Here is a 22502-nt window from a genome sequence, read left to right on the forward strand (position 1 = left end):
AGCTACTATGTAATTTATTTTCCTTTTTCTCTTCTCCCCCCACCACTGGACACAAATAGGTATATGTGTGTGTATATATGTATGTATGTATATATATATATATATATATATATATATATATGTAAAATTATTCAACACATACTTCTATTTATCAGTTCATTCTCCAAATGCCAGTAGTATCTTCCATCATATGTCCTTTATTTTTCATTTGTGTATTTGCAACAGTCAAAATGACTTAGCTGCTCAAAGTCGATCTCAAAACAGTACTGCTGCTACTATGTATGAATAAAATCTCTTGATTTTGTTTATTCTGCCCTTCATTATTTTGTACAACTCTTTCCATGTCCTTCTAAGACCATTGAGCTCTCAACATTTCTTGTAGCACAGTTGTATTCCATCACCACCATATACAACAATTTATTCGGCCATTCCCTGTATTTTCATAGAGCTTTGCCAGTTTGTTCCAGATTCGACCCTATCTACTTCCTTGGGTTGCATCACTCTTCTTTCTATCAATCTCTGAAGTAGGCCATTCTGATGTACCTCATGGTATCCCCTCAGTCCCAAATCAGTAGCAGTGCTCACTGCTCACATGACAATGAATAAGGGTAGTACCCATTGGTACCCACATGACAATCAGGGCAACAGAAGAATGAGAAACAAATCCTGTATCTCACTGTACAGATCTCTTATTTCCCACTAACCTTTCAATAGCTTCCTGTCCTGAGCCTGATCAAAGACAGTGAAGTGTCTCCGCCCAAGAGAGAATTGGAAAAATCTCCCTTCACTGTATCTTGGATATTCTATTTTCCTCTGCGGAAATTTCCAGGATCCTCAAGTCCCCACAAAAAAGATGACAAGACAGAAGCATCCCCTACCACACATGTAGAATACTGGAAGGAACCTTATAGACTATATAGCCCTGTCCTTATTTTACAATACAAGCTTTAGCCCTGAGGGAAGGGAACCTGAACCAAGATCACACAGTAATAAAGGAAGATTAATCAAGTGAGTAAGAAATGGAAAACCTGCAGTGGGACTAGAGTTATAGTCTTTCTTCATCTTGCTCAGAGCCTGAGCTTCCTTATGTTCCCTGAATAAGAATTAATCTTATTAATTAATTAACATTAATAATTAATTTATTAATTAATAGTTCTAGGGGCATCAGGTCTGCAAATAGAGCTGAAAGATAGCTCCTGTCTGAAATGAGGAGCCAAGAACAGAAAGTAGTCCATCCCTTGGGAGGGGCAAATCCCATATGAAGGTGCTACTTAGTATTGAGAAGTGGTGCAATTCAGGGGGCTTGGAGTCAAGTCCAAGATTTTATATTTAGTGACACCTAGTGATTCTGGGCAAATCAAAACCTCCCAACTTGTTTTCTCAACTATCAAACAGGAATAATAGCATTTTCATTAATAACAATCTTATTAGATGATTATTTCCTCAAGGGCAGGGACTGTCTTTTGTCTTAATTTGTTTCCCCAGTGGTCAGCCCAGTGCCTGGCACATTGTAGGTTCTTAATACATACTCATTGATTGAATAACTCTCACTACCGACTTCACATGGATGTCAGGAAAAAAAGGTATTTTGCAAAGTGAAAAGCTTTATATAAATATTAATATCTGCATTAATAATTTGTATTTGTATTAATATGTGTATTTGGATTTCAGGAGGGACCATTGATTTTGAACACACATCTGCCACTTACAGTTGTGACAAAGCCAGATCTTACTGGAGCTGGTTCCGACTATGGAACTATGCACATCCACCTGATGTCATCCTGGAGGTAGGGCTAGGACTCCCTGAATTTCCATTATGACTGTCCAACAGCTGATGATATGGACTCTTTTTCCTACTATCCTATTCCTAGGCCCTGTTGAGACCAACCAGAAGAAAAAGAGTAGCCTCATATGCTACTTATCAGGCATGCAGCTCCCACTGAGAACTTACATCATTTTAGGTCAAGGGTCCTTAACCTGGGGTCCTTGAAACTTGTTTTGTTTTAAATATTTTAGTACCTGTTTTGAGTATAATTGGTTTCCTTAATAACCCCATGTGTTTTGTTTCATGCATTTAAAAAAATTCGGAGAAGGGGTCCATAAGCTTGAGCAGAGTGCCAAAGAAGTCTAACATATACATACACACATACAGAGAGAGAGACAGAGAGATGGAGACAGACAGAAAGACAGACAGAGACAGAGAGACAGTGACAGAGAGACAGATAGAAACAAAGACAGAGCAAGAGAGATGGAGAGAAACAGAGACCAAAAGATAGAGAGAGAGAGAGAGAGAGAGAGAGAGAGAGAGAGAGAGAGAGAGAGAGAGAGAGAGAGAGAGAGAGAGAGAGGAGAGAGAGACTGTGTTAAGAATTCCTATCTCAGATCAATTCCTTAGTAATGCTATGGCCAGACCTCAGAACAGTCCAGCAATACACCTGCAGACATACAGAAACTCAGACAAAAATGTATCTTCCTCGTCTCCTCCCTGGACCAGATTTTACACCCCAGCAGAATATACCAAGGCAAGCAAAGTGGGCAATATCAGAATCCCAAACGACGCTGCCTTGCTGCTCCATGAGTTCTACCTGCCTCCTTCCCTCTCTCCTTTCACCTGAATGCCATTGTCTGCAGGATTATACGGGAACCTGTCTCAATACACCAGCAATGGTTGCATTGTCTCTCTCTACTTAAGTGTGCCAGCTGTTCACCTAGCTTGTCGGGGTTGAAACACTGTTGCCCTCTCCAAAATAAAGTGGCCACAGTTCCCTTCCTGCTCAGTGGATCCAATGCATTTATTCTTTTGTCTGTTTTTCTAAAACCAGGAGAATAGTTAGGTTCATCCAAGTTAATGAAAGTAATTCTGCTTCTTCCCAATACCTGGTACATGGCTTTCTATAAAAAGGGGAGCAATAGACAGAAACTAGGTGTTTTTTAGCTTAACTTCCTTCACCAGAGGATTATGACAAATGTTCCGTCCAGTTTCCTAGGGACAAGGGAGAGGGCAAAAGTCACCTCCAGGAATTTGTCTCTTACTGAACCTCTACCCTGCCCCAACCATTCACCATTATATTATTATATTAATTATCTTTTGGTCTTCAGGTCAAATCTAGAACTCTATTAATTTGTGTCTCATTTCATTAAATCCATCTAGATATCATTTTCACACATTATCCTCTTGTATCACCACTTGCAGTACCTGCATTTCCTCAAAAAGCATAAATTTCTACAACGGCAGAGGCCCATGGACAATTGTCCCTTTCATTTCATAGAGGAGAGAATTGAGGTTCAGAGAGAAATGACTTGCACAGGGTCACATTGAGAGTCATTGACAAAGCCTGGACTAAAATTCACATCTCCTACCCCACAACCACCATCCTTTCTATTACATTATGATGGCCTCTGGCTTTCTCTGTATTCCACTGTATTCAGCTATATGCCTCTAGAAAGTGCCCAATGCAGGGTTCAGCAGAGTGGTATCTCTACACTTGGTACTGATTGAATGATATATATGGTGTGGTGTTTTTCTGGTTTTGGGGTTTTTTTTCATTTAACCCCCCCCCCCAAAAAAAAAAAAAGATTTACTTAGGCCATGGAAGGAGAAGAATATATGTACTGAGGATATCTTGAGTTCCTTCTGCTTAGTGAAGTTTCCTTGCCTGAATTATCAGTTATAATCCACCAGCCAAGAAGAATGTCCCTACAGTTCCTTATACTCTGCTGGTAAGGAAGTATTTTTAGACCCACTAAGCCAACCAATCTCTAGGAAGGTCTCAATATATAATGTATATTTGCAGGCTGAGATTGTAGATGCCTAAGAATGAGGTGATTCTTACCTCAACTATACTCACTCATTGTCAATGAGTCAATCAATAAACATAAGCTGAGTACCTACTACGTGTCCTGAACTAGTAAAGCTTAAGTTCTACTCCTCCACAAAAGAGGATGGCATGGTAGATAGAATGCTAGAACTGGAGGGAGATCAGGGTTCAAATCCTGCCTTTCACTCAACCTCGCTGAGCTTCATCTATAAAATTAGAAGTAAAAGTACACGTGGCCACTTTAACAAGTTGTTCTGAGGTCCAGATGATAATATATTCAAAGCACTTTATAAACTGAAAAGCCCTATTTAAAGATCTAATGTTATTGTTAATTATTATTCATTGTTATTGTTATTATATTTTTATATTTTTTTATTATTGCTATTACCTGCCCCAGATAATTATCATGAAAAAAAGTATTTGATTAATTACAAAGCACTGTGAGAATGTGAGATGTCATTGCGATTGTTATTCCAGAGACTCAAACACGCTGGTCCTCTAAAGTACTGAATCTCTCTAGTGCTGGGCCCTCTGCCCTCCTCTGCAGCCTCAGCCCTGCTTCTTCTTGGTTCAGGTGGTAAAGACAGAGTCAGAACTGAAGAAGAAGAGATGCTCTCCAGCCAACAAAAAAGGGAGAATGATTTCATTAGGAAAAAATGTCCTTTTATCTTGGTCCCAGAGGACCAAGGATGAAACACACTTTCTTCTTATCTTAGAGCAGTAGAGAGCCATGAGTGTAGAATTTTGCATTTGGACTACCAGATGTAGGTGTACTGACATATAATTTTGCTAAAACGTGTTTTCTTTGTTAAAAGACAGATAATTGTGGACAGGGAATGAGACAGCAGTAGAAAAAAATTTAAATCAAAAAACTGTCTTAAATTAAATAATTTTATTTTAAAAAGAAAAACCAGCCTTTAACCAACACTTACTCAATTAGGGAATCAGTCACTAATTTTGACTTTCAACAGTTCACCTTAAAACAAATGGACAGCATGTATGGAATGAGGCATAACTCTTTCAGGCATAGCTAAGCTGATTGTTTAACTAAAGTGCGTTGCTTTGGTCCAAGAGGGGATTCTATTGAGGAAGGCTTAGGGGAGAAGAGTCATTGGGAAGTGAGGGCAATATAAAAATAGTAATTCTAAAACTCTTTAAAAGAAAAATTGGCATTTCTGAGTATCTCTGATTTCTGACTCTGCCTGGCTTCTGGGTTGGGTTCAACTGGAATTTTTTCCTGCTTTGCCTTGCCCCCAAGCCCTGTGATTTGGGGGAGGTGAGGAGGTGGAGCACATGATATTGTGGAAAAAGCACTAATTCTGGAGCCAGGGGACTTGGGTTCCAGTCATATTAATGACACTTAATACTTGTGTGACTGTGAACAATCTATTTAATCTTGTTAATGGTAAACATTAACCAATTTTCTCATCTGCAAAATGAAGTGTCTACAATAGATGTCCTCTAATGTCTGTCAACTCCGGAGTTTTGACCTGGGATCTTACAATCAATCACTGGCCCATGTACACATCTTGCAAAGGATCTGAGTAATTGTCTGGGTAATTTTGAACAGCTTCCCCATCATGTATGGCTCAGACAATAGTGAAGCCATTTTCTCCACTGCAACCACCACTCACTTAGCCCTCTGGAGAAAAGTTCAGATGTCTCCAGGCTGTAGTGACCATTGGCATAGGCTGCTGCAGTCACATACCATCCTTACATAAGATAGATATCTAGTTGGAGTCAAGAAATCTCAGTCTGAATCCCACCTGAGAAGATTATGGGCTGTCTGAGTCTCAGTTTCAATGTCTATCAAATGAAGCAGTCAGCTGCCCTATCTGCTGACATCACTGCAGATCCCTTAGGCTCACTCACTAGCAGAAAAGGAAAGAAGAAAATTAATATTTATTAAGCATCTACTATGTATGAGGCACTTAAAAAACATTACTTCATTTGATACCCACAACAACTCTAGAAGGTTAATATTATTATCCTGATTTTATATTTGAGGAAACTGAAGAAAAAGGGGTTAAATGACTTGCCCAGGGTCATACAGCACATGTCTGAGGCTAAATTTGAACAAAGGTCTTCCTGACCCCAAGCCCACTATTCACTACACCTTGCCTCCCAGGGCTCCTGGCCAGTCCCATTTTAGGGGTCCCAACATATAATGAAGACTAGGGATGTCACTAGGACCTGAGGCTTCACTAGATTGACAAAGCATCTAACACATACACACACACACACACACACACACACACACACAAAGACACACACACACACACACAAATGGGATTAAGAACTCATGGCCTGCCCCTACATGGTTTTTAATGTCCTTTTGAGCTCAAAAATTGTACAAAGTTGGTGCAGTAGAGATTTCAAGTTGGAGGAGCCCACCCCAGATCACAGCCTACCTCTAGTTTGCTCTGGAAGAATAGTCTATGAAACTGTCCCCCTTAAAACTTTCCCCTTTTAGCACAGGGCTGAGTATACTCTGCTCCCACCATGCTCTAACATTCAGGTCTTATAACTCTAATAGGTTCAGTGTTGGTAATATCATAGAGATCCAGGGGTGGGGAACCTGCAGCCTCGAGGCCACTTGTGAACAAATTTATTCTGAGAAGTTTGAACTCAGTCAAAGACCCACACTTGAAGACCTAGAGGACCACATGTGGCCTCGAGGACATTGGTTCCCCACCCCTGATAGACAATCAGCCATTCCCAGATTCTGCTTTATGCTCCTCCCCTAGCCAACATGTGCAAGGGTGTCCAGAGACCCAGCAAAAGGGTCCAAAAGGCAGGCAGTCCCCACAAGTGAGAAGCCAGGATGAGAGAACCTGACCAAGTTTTCATGTACTTGTTCTCTCTCCAGCCCAACATGACACCTGGCAACTGCTGGGCCTTCAGTGGAGACCGTGGGCAAGTCGTCATCCGCCTGGCCAGGAAGATCTTCCTCACCAATATTACGATTCAGCACATCCCAAAAACTATTTCCCTGTCAGGCACTGTGGATACAGCCCCCAAGGACTTTGTCGTATATGTGAGTGATCAGTCTACAGGCAAACAAGGGGAAGGGAGGATTGGACGTGAGGAAAAGTCATGAAAAATACCAGCTCTGGAGGTCCTGCTGGGTCTCTTGCCTGCCTGGTACCCAGAAGATCTTTACTATTGCTAATACAAATAATCAGTGAGAGCTTAGTAGGATGGAACACCTCAGACAGGATAGACTGAACCTTAGAAGAATAGTGAAGACAGCTATTTCTCTTTGGCACTACTCACCTCCTGTTTCTGGGACCTTGTCCTTTTTCAAGTACTTACTTTCCCTGCTGTTCTTTGGTTATTCAGTCCTTCTTGTCACAGAGGAAAGTATCTGATAAACTGTTCACACTAAGGTATTAGGTACTTAATTTGTGATTTCCAGGAATATTTAGATTTTTAAGAGGACTTCAGGGAGAATGCAAAGTTTAGGACAAAGGAATGAAATTTCTGCCATTAGAATAAGCAGTGAAGGTGGGGGACCTTCCTAGAGGCTGTCAAATTATAATATATGGACATATGCCTATTTATTCTATGCTGACCCACCTGTAGGAGACCAGACTACTGGGCAGTGTGCATCGGGGCTCAGGACACTGTTGTTCTCTGTTAAATGAACGCTGGACATGCAAAAAGCTGTCAAGGAAAATTCATCAAAATAGAATTCAGAGGAATTGAACACCTTGGCCAAGGTGAACTCTACCCTTCTTCAGAAAGGGAGGGAGAGAGGGAGACAGATAGGGAAGTGAGGTCATTTTATAAAACATTCATGCTGGACAGATCCTCCCATCAGACAACAGATTGGTCCGTTCTCTTTCAGGTCACAGTCTTTTGACACACCCACTGTACGTCATTAACAAGCATAGTCAGAGTTTCTCCTTTCTGATAAACTTTCCCTCAAAAAGCTTGTCAAGCCTGAGCACAAGTTTCTGACCTTCTTCACCTGACTCTGCTAGATCACAGATTACCTTTCCCCACTGGAAGTTTTGACTGTGGAAATGAAACTTTCTTTTGTTTCTCACAAACTCCACCCCTTTTTTTCAAAATTTCTGTTTCCACACCTAAATACAATCTATACCTCCTCACTTTCTTTCCCCTATGAATTCTTCTCTTCATTTATCTCTCTTTTATATGAACATGAGAAGGGAGCAAAGTTATCCGACTCTGACAAATTACAAGGGAACAGTACCTCTTCATAAGTACAGATACAGAGACTCAGAAGAAAAAAGCAAATCAATGGAATTGTCCTTTTAGAAGTTCCATCTCATACAGCAGGCTGGGGAAGAACATCATCTGATGTAGTTTTCTGGTCTAGATGCTCGTTCAAGCCATCTTCAACATAGCATCTCAGCATCTTCTTCCTTTTATCTTCTTGTAGAAATTCACATGTGCAGTCTCCCACAAAACTGACCTTAATACAATTTTAGATTACCATTTCTAAGCTCTATACTCTTAACATTCTTACAATATCAAAATTGGAACTTTGGCCAATAGTCATGCTTAAGAAATTCACAGTAGAACCCACTTCTTATGTTTTACTTTAATTTAGTATTTATTTCCTCTATCAGGAGGGTGAGATTTCACTAAGGAATTAATAGCAGGCTCCAGTACGTATATAAATACAGTAAGTAATTATTTTTAACACAGTATATATCACGTCATAAAACAATCCAAATTCTGACTACGTGATGCTTCTTTTAAAGCATTTATAAGATAGACCACAAGCCATTCTTCTTTTAACATTAACCGAGACAAAAATAACAATAATAATAATGTATGCTCAATCTAACTGTTCCTATGCTATTACTAAGAATGAAAAGACCCTAACTTAATATTGTTGTTGTTCTAAAATCCTAAGCCTAATAGCTCAATTTTAGACAGCCTCAGATGTTCCCCTACCAACAATCTATTATGTAATAGATCTGGTATTATGCTTACAAAATTTTTGATTATAGGAAATTCTACTAATACTAGGGACATTCATGGAAACAACACCTCTCTAACTTCATGTCGATGCTAGGTAGGAGTAGATTGTCAACTGGCATTTCGCCAGGTTTAAATTCTGGCACATGTCAGTGGTGAAATTGAGTCAGGAGAATCTTACCTCAGCTCAGGCTGAACAGTCATTCCCCAGACCTTCCCATGAGATCACCTTTTTGCAGTTCATACCAGCATCTCACAGGCTCGCTGGTATCATGGATCAGTGGCTCAGACAGCCTTTCTTACTATCTACACCTGGAGCTGGACTCAAAGAACAGTAACTTAATAGTCCCATAAAATCTTAATATAGCAAGCTCCGATAATCAGTATCAGATATGACTCTAACTTCACATTGGCTCAGGAACATCTTTCGAAGCAAGTCTTAAGTAGCTTGCATGCCTTTCTATACATGCTCTAGTTCCTGATTGAATAACAATCATCATAAGTGATTGCTCTAATAGATTTACATCTGCTTTCCAAACTTCTCTATCCCTTTCTATCCATGCTCAGTCTAAAAGAATGAGTTACATATAGGATAAGTTTGAATACTAACTTCAATTTATGTTCATGAAATTAATTTAAATCAAAACAGAAATATTTAACTTTTCCACCAATGCAAAATATTACCAGAAGTTACCTTCTTCTAAGAAATTACACTGAAATTTTATTTTTTTTTCCAAACTGAAGATGTCTCTGATTTAGTCTCAGTAATTTGATTCAGTCAATTGTATTTGCCCAATCGGTCAATTGGTCTTTGTGAAGACCTTATTGCAAGTCTTGTCTAACAGGGTCCTGGAAAACCTCACCTTGAAAGTTTCTTGGATTTTCTGACTTGAAGTGACTCTCCTGAAGCCCATAAACTTTTCTCTGTCACTATGCCCTATCAATCCAATTCTCTAGCTACTGGCCAACCCCATCAAGACCATCCCTGGAACCCCCAGACCACCTGAGGCTACCCCCAAACTGCTTCCTAAGTCCCTCTGTAGATAAGAAACATCTTGTTTTAGCATTACAAATGCTCAGATTCCCTAAAAATCCACCCAGTATTGAGAAACCTTAACAAGTTTTTACCTTCTTTAGCTGAAAGAAGGCTTGGGTTGAATTCATTTGTGTAGCATCAAGTGTGCCACTATTTTTGGGTCCCAAGCACCCCTAACCTCAATTCCATATCATTTCAGTTAACTTTAAATCCCAGTCTTGTTCTATAGAACAATGATTCAACATCACATTTATACTTCAGTTTCCTTTAATTATTCCCATAACATTCAGAAAGAATGTTCTATTTCAGGGGTTTTATCTTTCCCAAGATTATACTCAAGTGCCCATTTACCCAAGTAATTGAAAGCAGCAAGACTCCACTACTTGCATTGTGCTTATGTCTTAAACTATCTGCTTTGATTATAGGAACATGTCATGAAGATAAAAAGCAAGGACCTAATTAGACATCATCTCCACCTTATAGCTAGACTCAGAAATAGTCAAGTGGGAAAACATTCCTCTTCAGAGGAACACAATGGGGAAACTGACTCAGAAGGATCCTATCCCAGACTGAGGACAGGATTGTCCCCTGAGGTAATCTTCTGCCTGTAACAGTCACATTCCTCTCTGAGTAGAACACAATTAGTAATGGTCCCAGAGGCTTTGCATCAGATGGCAGGTTTCACTAATCAAAAATTTTACCAGGACTTACATCTTAGATCTTTGTCTTAAAAACCAATCTAGAAATTATTTATAACCAAAACAAGTTCCTTATTTAGAAACTCCATATATAGACTACAACTTTAACAAAACTAGTTTACCCAAGTCTGAGGCATCACTGCTTGCTAGCCTGAGATAGCATAGCCACTTGGATGATGCTTTCAGGCTTTTCTAGCCTTATGGGCCCAGGTTGGGGTTGGCAACCCTCCTTTTCTTCAACAATAAGAAAGGGTTAACATCTTTTCTCTGAGCAGCTCTGAGTTCAGATTAGATCTTAAGAAGACCTTTTGTAATAATGACTGGACTTTGAAGGTGAATGAGGAGATCATGATGAGGCTATTTTAAATTTATCACAGAGCTTCCTGGAGCCATAAAACTCCTGCTCTCCTTTATCTTGTCCATTATCTTCCAACCATCATAAAACCTTTATATAACAAATTAGCTTACAATTATAAATTTGGTAGGCCTTCCAAAAATTGTACAAAAGATTTTATAGAACATTTCTTCATACAATATTTTCCTCTCTTAAGAACAGTTTGCAATTTATCACAAAACCCTCTTGAAATTCACTGACAAAAATTACAAGAAAAGATCTAAAACCAAGGCCTGTGCATAATTACCAAGTTTCCTTTCACAAACATACTTCTGCAAATGCTTAATTTAAGTAAAATCAATTTTAGTTAAAACATCCTTCTTAATAGCAGAAATAAACTTTTTAACATATTTAACACATCCTTAGAACAGGCTTGAAAATCACACCCACATATATAAATATATATGTATACCTTCAAGGATTCTCATCTTCTCAACAGGAATTCTACAACACAGAAAACTCTTACACGGAATTCTTAACAGCTTCTTAACCAATTCATCATTAATTTCACAATGCAATTCTTAAGATAACAACATTTAGATAAATTACTTTTTTGACAATATACAATATATTTAAAACTTGAAACAATTCATTATCTATCCAGATGAATGCATTTCCACATTACTTTGCACAGAAATTCTGCTGCTTACCACTACGTAGACCCACTCTATCACATGATAATCATTTGATATAACTTTTTGATTATGGAAATTTGCTATAAAAGAAAAAGAAGGACAATGTAAATTCTAGTCCCAAAAAGTCTTAAATAGCAAAGAAATATTGGCTTAGTATCCTTTCAGATAGAGTCATCTCAAATTTGATGGAGCCACTAATTATCAAATCAAGTCACATGATTTTTCTGTCTTCTTAAAATACTTCCTTACACCCTCACGACTTACTTAAACCATCTGAAACTGACCCATCCATCAAACCTTCTTATCTGCCTGTCATATTTTCAGTCAAACCTTTTTTTATCTTTCCATATCTCTCAATCCCATTACTCCAATTATCCAGCCTTCCTACAAATCTTAGCCATAACTGTCTGCACTAGAATCTCATTCCAGTCTTTAAAAAACAAAGAGATTAATGGTTAACCTTATAGACTAATGTTTCACAAGCTTGTTCATTCTTCCCTAATCATACTCACTCTGGAAGAATGAGATACTTCAGAAATTAAATCATTTTAGTTAAGATTTCAAATGGAAAATCTACCATTATATAGCAGACATCAGTATTTTCACCGCTTATTTATAATCAAATGTAAGTTTCAAATTATCAACTTTCTATCACATCCTTTTAAAATACTGTTTATATATATGTATATGTATAAAGCAAAATCCAAATTTAAAAATTGTGTAACATTTACATTATATTAATGTTACATCTAACATATGTCCATCCTTGTGTCAAGTACTTTACAATCATAAATGCAAAATAGCAATATCTCTGCTTAATCCTGATAGAAAGGGCACTCTCAAATGCCACTCTTTATTCCTTCAAAACAAATTTGGATTTATAATCACTAATGATAAATGTTTTAGCCCTCCTTCTTCCTTAAGTCAAATGCTCTTGCTACTTAAAAGAAAACTTTATTCATAACTTCACATAATTAATCCCTTGAAGGAATACGTGACAGCCATTCTCAGCTCTGAATAGCTTTTTTCCCTTTTTATTCTATTTCCTTAAAGAGCTGAAATGCTGTCTTCCATCTCCCCTCCCCACTTCAAGGCTCACTATTTGGGGGAGGGGAAGGGAACAACCTCCCCTATGCACAAGGTCTGAGCACATGGACACTCTGTGGTCCCACCCAAATCTTTCTCCCTTTATGTTTCAAATGAACCAAATACTGACCAATCTCTTCCAGCCTTTCCTGCTCCTTCAAAAATAAAAAAGAAAGAAAGAAACCTTAGAAGTTAAAAGCTTAACAATTCACATATCGAGAGAGTCACATTTTTTTTAAATTGAATACTCTGCAAAGAGTTATCTGAAGGAAAAAGGTTTTCTTTTCCTTTATCTTTCTTTTCACATTCAAAAACTTGGTCAGTTTAGAATGCAGAAAGATTTTTTTTAAGGTTTTCAACTCTCTATTAACACCATTATGAAACACTTCACAAACACACACAGAGAAGACATTTAAGAAGTGCACATCAGTTTAGAATTTGAATTTAGAAGGGTCAAAAACTTGTGATTTCTAGCCAATTTTAAGGATTAAATTCCTCTCTAATCCCCATCTCCTCAAGTGGCACCTCATGAGGGGCGCCATGCACTCCTCTTTTTTCCTTTCAGGGCGGTCTCTCCTAAAATATCCTGACTTCCCATATGTAAAGCATATATTTTGTCCTGGCCACTCTTTCTCTCCATTCTTCTTAGCCTTTCCTATCCTCTTTCATTGGTGTGACTGTCCCAATCTTAGTTCCCGCTTAGTCCCTTCTGATTTTACCAGTTCCTTAACAGTCTGAACCATGATCCTGCCCTTCTGCTTTTCTTTCTCATCTTCCCTTCTGGCACATACTTTCTGAGCTTCTCTCAGTAGCTTGTCTAAAGGTTTAGGACTCCATTGTTTTAATTTTTGGAGTTTCTTGTTTATATCTGGCCAGCAACTGGTCACAAACTATGCCTTAAACATTGCTTCTGCAAGGGGATTTTGTGTATCTAATCTGGAGTATTTCCTAAAACTTTCTCTCATCCTTTCTAAAAATTCAGGGCGGCAGAGGTCGGGGGGGGGGGGAGGGAGGGTTGGGGTGGGAGGACTCTTCCTTCCTTTTTGTTTGGCTTAAGAAAATGCCAGTTGCTGTTGAGACTAAAGTCTCTGGGCCCCAGCAACCAGAATAACCCTTTTCTTCTTCTTACGCATCTTTTTTATTGTTTACTGGCTGACCCAATCCTCATCTGATCCAAATTTTGGCCAAAATATTGAAGGTGTCAGGATAGGTCCTTTGGTCCACCCCTGACAACAATATTTTATCATCTTTTCTTTATCCTTTCCCTTGGTCCTGGGAGCATCCTCCCAATATGTAAGGTCCCCAGTGGGCTCTCCAGAAGTATGTTTTCTTGGAGATTAAGCTTAGAATTCCTTCCCCTCATTTCTCGAATTCCCAAGGCTCTGTCCAAGTTCACATGTTAGCTTAGAGCCAACCAGGAAACTCATGGACAGGAATATCATCAATATAGAGATTGCCATGCTGAACTTCACTCTGTCAGTAAAAGACCAACCAGAAGTGTAAGTTCTCAGGGTGACCTGATCTTTGCCCAGTATAATGGCTTACCTGGTCAGCCAGCAAATTTTGCTTCCCAATTTCTCTAAACTCCCTGCCCGTGATTCAATGTCACATCCTGGAACTGGAGTAGATTTAACTCATAGAAACTGTAAAAAAAAATGTTTTCACAGGGGTGCTCTCCCTGTGTTTTACCTCACTCCTTCAAGTCAGCTAGTTGAGCTGCACATTGGGCGCCAAATTATTAGTGACACACTTCACACACAAAAGGTATAAATGAAAATTTATTAAAACAGAGTTCAGAGGAATTGAGCACCTTGGCCAAGGTGAACTCCACCCCCTTTCAGAAACGGGGAGAGAGAGAGAGTGAGATATGGAAGTGAGGACATTTTATAAAGTTCATACAGGATAGCTCCTCCTATCAGAGGACAGATTTGTCTATTCTCTTTCAGGTCACGATCTTTCGACATGCTCACTGTATGTCATTGAAAGTACAGTTGACAGCTTGTCAAGACTGCATACAAGTTTCTGACCTTCTTCACCTGACTCTGCTAGGTCACATATTAACTTTCCCCTCAGGAAGTTTTGACTTTGTGGAAATGAAACTTTCCTTTCTTTTCCACATTCCCTTCCCACTAAGAAAGAGAAAAAATAAATATAAGTGAGAAGTCATAAACTCAAGGGATGAAACAGACCAGAAACAGTGAAAGTTGTCTGATCTGATATCCCAGTGTAGAATCTCAGAAATTCAAATTTTTGATAAGCTCTCTTTCTAGAAGGCTGCTCTTGACCTGTGATTCTGTTAAAGGTTATCAATCCAGTGATGCTGATAAAAGATATCAAACACTCCACTCTCTAAGAGAGAAAAAAGTTCAATTTCTGTTTCCCAGGGTTTTTGCAGATGGTGCTGATTATCATGTGTAAAACAATACACTTTTAACCATTTGGAACACAGAACATCAGAGACAAAGAGGACCTTAGAGTCTACTGCAAGTCCGTTATTTTAGAGAAAGGGAAACAAACCCAAGAAAGATGAAGTGATTTATCCCAGATGATACAACAAGGCCTGTGGCAGTGCTGGGGGTAGAAATGACATCAGCCTAGTCCTCTTTCCACATACTGGGTCTCCAAAGTATTTTTGTGTTCTTGAACAGTCATCTGATCACACCTTGGCTTCCTCTTCTGGCTAAACAATATCATTCTTCCCATGTCAATAGCAATTCCTCCCTCAGTAGAACAAACAAAGCCCCATGGCATTACTCACAGTAGCGTGGAAGGTGCAAAGAGCAATGAACTGTGAACCACAGAACTGAGTTCAATACCTGAGGACATTTCCTTGCTGCCTGACATTGGAGGAAATGTTTTCCTCTCAGATTCTGTTTCCTCATCTGCAAAATGCAGATAAATAACCACACTTCTCTTACAGGGTGCTATGATGATCACTTGAGATGGATGAGAAAACATTTGGCAGACACTAAAGCACTATGCAGATATGAGGAAGTACATTTTTTAAAAATCAGGGATATCCTCCACCTTTGATGCTGGGATCTTAAAAGGGACATTTTAGCCGATTATAAATTCAGTATGAAGGAGGACTATGTCAAGCAGACAAAATCGCTAATTTGCATTAGTATTAACACAATGCTAGACTGAATCAATAGAAGCATGGAGTCCAGAGGGAGGGATGGGACAGTCCTGCTGCCCTCCTCTTTAATGAGATATAATTAATAACAATTTTCAATAAGATATCATTACCACACTGTAGGAAGATCATTGACAAACCAAAACATGTCCAAAGAAAGATGACCAGGATCCTAAGAGGACTGAAGACTATACATACAAAGTTCTACTGAAAGAACAATGAATTTTTGATCTGGAGAAGACTTAGGCAAGGGGCTGGGGTGGGTGAGGGGGGGTGCCAGGGAGGACCATGATAGTTGTCTTCAGATACTTGAAGGGTTGCCCTGTGGAAAAGCATTGGACATGTTCCACATTGTCCCAGAGGACAGAATCAGAGGCAATGGATAGAAGTTACAGAGGACCATTTTGGTTAAACTAACAACTTGTACTATGGAAAAAGTGGAATGTGTTGGATTGAGAGGTAGTGAGTTCCCCATCACAGGAGCTCTTCAAGTGGAGGTTATGTTACCACTTGTTTGGGAATTCTATAGAGAGGAGGATTCCATCAGTCAGGGGGTTGGAATAGCTGGTTTCTGCGGACCCTTCCAGTTCTGAAATTCTATGAAACAGAGCAGGAGTCAACATGTATCATGTCAGTGCTGGGTATATCTAAGGTATCTGCTCCTGGCAGCTCCAGTTCCCCTGAGACTGCAAACATCCAAGCCCATATCCCTATCTCTCTGCCAGCTGGCTCCTCACCCTGTCCTCCTTGCCTCCAAAGGGAATCAATGATAAAAGCAAAGAAGAGATGTTCCTGGGGGCTTTTTTGTTCCAGCCCGAAAACTTCATTCAGATGTTTCCACTCCAGGTACAAGGAAGGTCATTGGGGTGGGGAAGGTCTGAGAGTATTGGGTGCAGGGAGGTGGAACCCAGGCAAAATTTAGGTAGTTTGTATTGATACTAAATTACAAGTATTTCTTGAAATAATGAATTAACTAGAAGCCAAGGAGACCAACTCTTGGGCATCTTTACCAAGCTCTTCTGAAGTTAAACATATATATAGGCTGAAACTCTTAGATGCAGAGCTCAGTCCCCCATTAACTGGGAGAAAGGATAAGGTGACCAGATTTTAAATTATCCAGATCCAAGAATCCAGGATCCATGCATACCTCAAAGTACAAACTTTTCTTTCCTTTTCTTTTTCAATTAGTTTATTTGAGTTTTCAACATTCACTTCCACAACTTTTTGAGTTCCAAATTCTCTTTCCATCTCTTCCCTCCACTCACCCCAAGAGATCATGCATTTTGGTTACCCATTCCCCCAGTCTGTTCTCCCTTCTGTCATACCCCTTCCCCTCTATTTTCTTTTGGGCAAGATAGATTTCTATACCTCATTGCCTGTGTGTCTTATTTCCCAGTTGAATGTAAAAACAATTTTTATCATTCATTTTTAAAACTTTGAGTTCCAACTTTTCTCCCTTCCTCTCTCCCCATCCATCCCCACTGAGAAGGCAAGCAATTTGATACAGATTATCCATGTGTAGTCATGCAAAACACTTCCATAACAGCCATTATGTGAAAGACTATATTTCCCTCCATCCTATCCTGCTCCCCATTTATTCTATTCTCTCTTTTGACCCTGTCCATTCTCAAAAGTGTCTACTTCTAATGATCCCCTCCTCCCATTTGCCCTCCCTTCTATCACCCACCCCCCATTAAACCTCTTCCCCTCTACTTTTCTGTAGTGTAAGATAGATTTTCATACCAAATTGAGTAAGCACAAACTTTTCTAAGGTTGCTCCCATCCTCTACAGAGATATAGCTACAACAACCCTGAGGTTCCATCCAATGGCCTTATCCCTACGTTCCCTTGCCTTTTTCTGCCTACTTTTGGTCCAGCTAACTGTTACTCCAGAGAGCAGAAGCAATATCTAAAGGCACAAAGTGACCTGCTTCCCAACCTGGTCCCAGAGTACCAGCAGTCTGCCCTAACATCTGGTCCAGTAAGATCTTAAAGTCACCAAATTTAAAAACCTCTGAAGGGTAGGGACAAATACAAATCATCTATAAAAGAAATAAGAAATTGGGTCTCAGAGAAGCAAAGGCATTTGTCCAAGGCCACACAGCATAAGTAGTAGAACCAGGATTTGGATGCAGATCTACTGATTCACATCCAAGGGCTCTTTTCCTCTTGTTCCCAGCCCAGGAAGAGATAAAACACTGGGAATCATGGCTGTCACTAGGCTCAAATAATGGGATGGGATTGAGGGGGCAGGGCAGACCCAAGTTAAGAACAGGGCTAGTTTGGGGTCAGTCTCCTCTCAGAGCTCCATCTTCTCAAACACTCCCTGGCCATTCCCAGGGCCCCAAGGGCTGAGCTTGTTGTACACATCTGGGCCAGAAGTCAGTATGGTCATCTAGTCTAATCTCTGATTTGACAGATCAGGAAACTGAGGCTCAGAAAAGAAAAGCAACATGCTCACAGTCACACAAATAAGTGACAATGAAAATCTCAGTTTCGTCACCCTCAAGGCAGCACAGAAATTCTTATCAAGACCCTGGCCCAGGATCCAAAATAACTCTGACACACTAGTCTGTGCTCTACACATGCTCCTATCCAGGTATATTACTGGCATAGAGAAGGTCCTGTGTCTGTGTGATATGTATAAATGAGGAGGCATCAGATATGAAGAGAAATGTCTCTTCAATTTCCCCTAGAGCCTGTCAGAAGTAGCCATGACCCTGATCCTCTCTGTCTAGAGGACAGCCTACAATCCACCCAGCATAGAGAGGATGGAATGCTGCCAGAGGGCTGCAGCAGTAGTCAGAGGGAGGATTCAGAAAGGTACAGACTGTGAATGAAGAACAAGATAGATTCCTAGCTGTCTATAAGCATTGAAGAGCTATTTCCTGGCAGTGCCCCATGAGGCAGGGAGGCAAGCATTACTCTCTCCATGTTACAAAATGAAAACTGAGTCTGGAAGCATCAAATGAGTTAGGAACAAGTGTCAGAGGGGGATTAGAACCCAGGCCACCCAATATCAAGAGTTTCCACTATTCCATACAGTCAGCACTGGCCTCAGAACAGACTTAGCATGAAGCAGGGAAAGAGAATCACAGAATGTTAGATCTATTCTGGGAACCCAGAATATCCTGCTTCCTGGGCCAGTGTTCTTAACCTCACACTGCATGGGGTGTATACCATAGGAAAGTAAGAATATCTCAGGCTCAGGGGAACTTGATGGAAGAATGGAGAAAATACAGAAACTAGGCAAGGGCTGGTTTTGTAACTACTCTGCACCCCTGGCTCCTCTGACTTACATGCAGCTTGGGTTCAAGGAGTCCCCAGGGTCTGCAAAAAATCTAAGCAGCTCACTGGAAGAGGAACTTGGAGGCCAGACAGTGGAAAAGGAAAAGTGCTGGCTTTTTTTCACGGGCCAGCTGGGCAGTACAGTGGATAGAGCACAGGACTTAGAGTTAGGAAGTTTGGATCCTACTCCAGATGTTTATGACCCTAGGCATATTACTTTTCCTCAGCCTCAGCTTCCTCAGCCATAAAATGTGGATAATGATAACACCTAAGGCACAGGTTTGTTCTAAGAATGAAACCAGGTTTTACATAGCACTGTACAAGTCTTGAAGGACTACATAAATGCTAACCACTTATGAAACTAGCTACACAAACACAGAGCTAGTGCATAATAAATTGAGTCAACAGACTCTGTCTTACAGCTTTGTGACTTGCTATCTGTGTGATCTTGGACAAGTCATTTATCTCCATGAGCCTCAGTTTTCTCATCAACAGAGTGGGAGGATTGGACCAGAGGAACAATAAGATCCTTTCCAGCTCCAAATCTCTAATTCTATAACTGCTTATATATCTCTGAGCCACCTCAGAGAACCTCAAGCCCTCCAGGGATAGCAGGAAAAATAGAGCCAGAATGCACAGTCATATTATCAAAGGTTAACCTGCTCCTTGGCCTCTTAAGCAGCCCTCCTACTAAACATTTGGGGGGCAGAAATAATCATTATCATGTGAGATGAGACTGGAGATAAGTAGATTATAATTATCTATACCCTCCTTACCTTACCCCTAGACACACAAAGGGCTAGGAGGGAGAGTAGACTGTGTTTTCATGAAAGTTCTGTCATCCAGAAGGCCTGGGTCCTGCCTTCCAACTCAAGAAGACTTGAGTTTGAATCCCATCTCAGACATTTATATTAGCAGAATATCCTTGAAAAAATTCCCTCATCTCTAGGTCTTAGTTTCCTCAACTATAAAATGAAGGTGGGTATTGGAAAGAATGTTAGAGGCACTAGGAGAAGACCTAGATTTGAATTTCATTTCTTCCACAAATTAGCTGTGTGACCTTATGCAACTTCCTTGATCTCTCTGGGCTTCAGTTTCCTTACTATTTTAAATAAAGAGGCTGGATTAGGTGATCTGCCCTGCCTCCTTCTAATTCTGAATCCTTGGGTGTTACAACTATATGATTTTCAAGAGTTTTTCCAGTTCTCACAGTCTTTGAGGCTGAATCCCTTCTAATTCTGGGATTCACTGAACATGGGTCAGCTCAGAGGAAGCAAGGAAGGGAGAGACAGAAAGTGGTCCCTGTGTGGGCTGGCAAGAGGAGGATAGAAAGGAAAGAGCAAGCTTCATTTACTCTCATGTGTATCTGCTTCCAGAACACACTCACCAAACCCTTCAACTGCATCAAACTGAAGATATTGACTAATTGGGGAAACCCCCACTTCACCTGCCTATACCGAGTTCGAGCTCATGGCACAGTGAGTCACCCACTGTCTGAGTGCTAGCCATGAGGCTAGTACTTATCTTCACAGAGAAATTAAAGTTTCTTTCCCCACTATATCCATCTCCAATTTTTTTCCTGTGTCAAGGGGGGAGGAGAGGAGAAGAAGCTGCTCCATGGGCCCCATCCCAATGGAAAAAAGGGGAAGATTGTGTCCCAATCAGTAGTAGGGAAAGAGGATATCCTGATCAATACTATGGATCATGTTACCACAATAGACTCATATCAGCATAGGGTGAGAAACAGAGACTCAGAAAGACCTACCTCTGACACATATTGGATGACTGATCTTAGGGGAGTCACTCTCAATCCTTCAGGCAACTCTCTAAGACTAGAAAATTAAAGAACTACTGTGAATTTTCATTAGATAAAGTTTCCTTACCAGAATTTCCCTTTACAAGTGAAATCCCAGGTCTGATTCCCCCACCCACCCCCTTTAAAGCATGGAAGGCTCTGTGATAGGATCATTTTCTAGTTGTGCAATGTTACTTAAACTCACTGGCCCACAGTTGCTTCACCTTTAAAATTGTGACAAGAATACTTGTACCACTTTCCTCACAGAGTTATGATAAGGAAAGGCTTTATAAACATGAAGGACCTATAGAAATGTAAGCTATTATTATGGACATGAAAGTTCTTCAGGATTCCCAAAGAGTAAAGAATTAAGTATAGGAACAAGACCAGTAGCCAGAGAAGAACGTAATCTCACATAGTCAACATTGTATAGAAATGAAGGCAAACATTTTATACACACACATACATATACAACCCACTATGTCAGACAATGATTGATGATGAACTAGAGTTAGATAATGATTTATGATGAACTAGAGTTTGGAATGCTCAATAGTAATTGTAGGGCCCTGGGCTACCCTTTCCCAAGCAACATTAGAGACTAGCTCAGGGTCCCCAGCTCACAGACTAACCATAACCCAGTCCCTCTCAGCAGCTTCCAAGTGCCTTGGTAGGGGGGTCAGGGTCAAGGCCCCTCCAGTCCCAGAGTTAAAGGTTAGCTTTTCTGAAGTAGAGGGCTAAAAGAATGTTGACCTTGGCTACCACCCAGCTTCTCAGGGCAAGGGCTGCCAAACAGAGTATTAAGAGTGTACCAGGGTATTAAGGGTACCAGTTAAATACACCAGTCTCACCTGTGGACATTCAACTACAGACAATAATCCCCTTGCTGGCTCCAGCCCTCTCAGTGTTTTCAGAATTAAAACAAATCTTCCTGTGGGACATAAGCATCTACAGATTCTGGACTGCCATTCATCCAGATGCAAAATGCATTATTTTTCTTTACCTGAAGAATGTTCCTGAGTCACCATCTATTGATGAGTTTTGAGGATTTTTGTTTTGGGCTTTTTTTTTTTTTTTTTTACAAATGGAGGCAGATTGCATTGAATTATTTATGTTCTCTCACCTAATTTTCCCTTCAGATTTCTGACATGCATTTATAAGCCACTAGGGGTTAGGGCCAGAGTTTGGAGCTCAGGATCAAAACATTAATCCAGGGTCAGGGTTCAGTCAATGTTTGAGTTCAAGACTCAGTTTATGATTAAGGATGAAATTTTTCTGGTTATGGAGCTACCTAGTCAACATGGGAATCTGACCTTGATGTCAGGAGCACTGGGTTATAACAACGAAAGAACAAAGGAAAAACTTTTGCTCATGGGCAACAGAGGAATCATTGAAGGCTTTTGAGTGGAGGACCAAAATCGCCAGATCTATGCATAAGGAAACACCTCATGCAAAAGGTTTGGGAACTTGGAAGACGGATGAGAATGGAGGTGAGAAGACCTTTCAGAAACCCAATCTCCTTTCCTCCTTGTCCACCCTATCCATACCTGCACCACAGATCTGACCAGGCCACTCTCATGCTCAAGATGCTCCCCCTGCTACAAGAATAAAATGCAAAGTTCTCCGTGATAAAGCCCTTCACAATGTGACATCAGCCTCAACT

The 22502-nt window shown here is 40.2% G+C and overlaps 1 protein-coding gene across 1 annotated transcript in view; it reads left to right on the forward strand.

The window, feature by feature from the left end:
• Positions 1-20602, forward strand: part of SUN5 (Sad1 and UNC84 domain containing 5) — a 57750-nt gene extending 37148 nt beyond the window's left edge. Inside the window, exons 10-13 of the mRNA XM_072631578.1 lie at positions 1672-1787; positions 6688-6855; positions 16516-16602; positions 20421-20602. Of these exons, the coding sequence (XP_072487679.1) occupies positions 1672-1787; positions 6688-6855; positions 16516-16602; positions 20421-20549 (500 nt within the window). The 3' untranslated portion in view covers positions 20550-20602. The remainder of the gene's footprint in view (positions 1-1671; positions 1788-6687; positions 6856-16515; positions 16603-20420) is intronic.
• Positions 20603-22502: the final 1900 nt, after the last annotated feature.

This window comes from Notamacropus eugenii, chromosome 1 (genome assembly GCF_028372415.1).
Source record: "Notamacropus eugenii isolate mMacEug1 chromosome 1, mMacEug1.pri_v2, whole genome shotgun sequence".
Lineage (NCBI taxonomy): Eukaryota > Metazoa > Chordata > Mammalia > Diprotodontia > Macropodidae > Notamacropus > Notamacropus eugenii.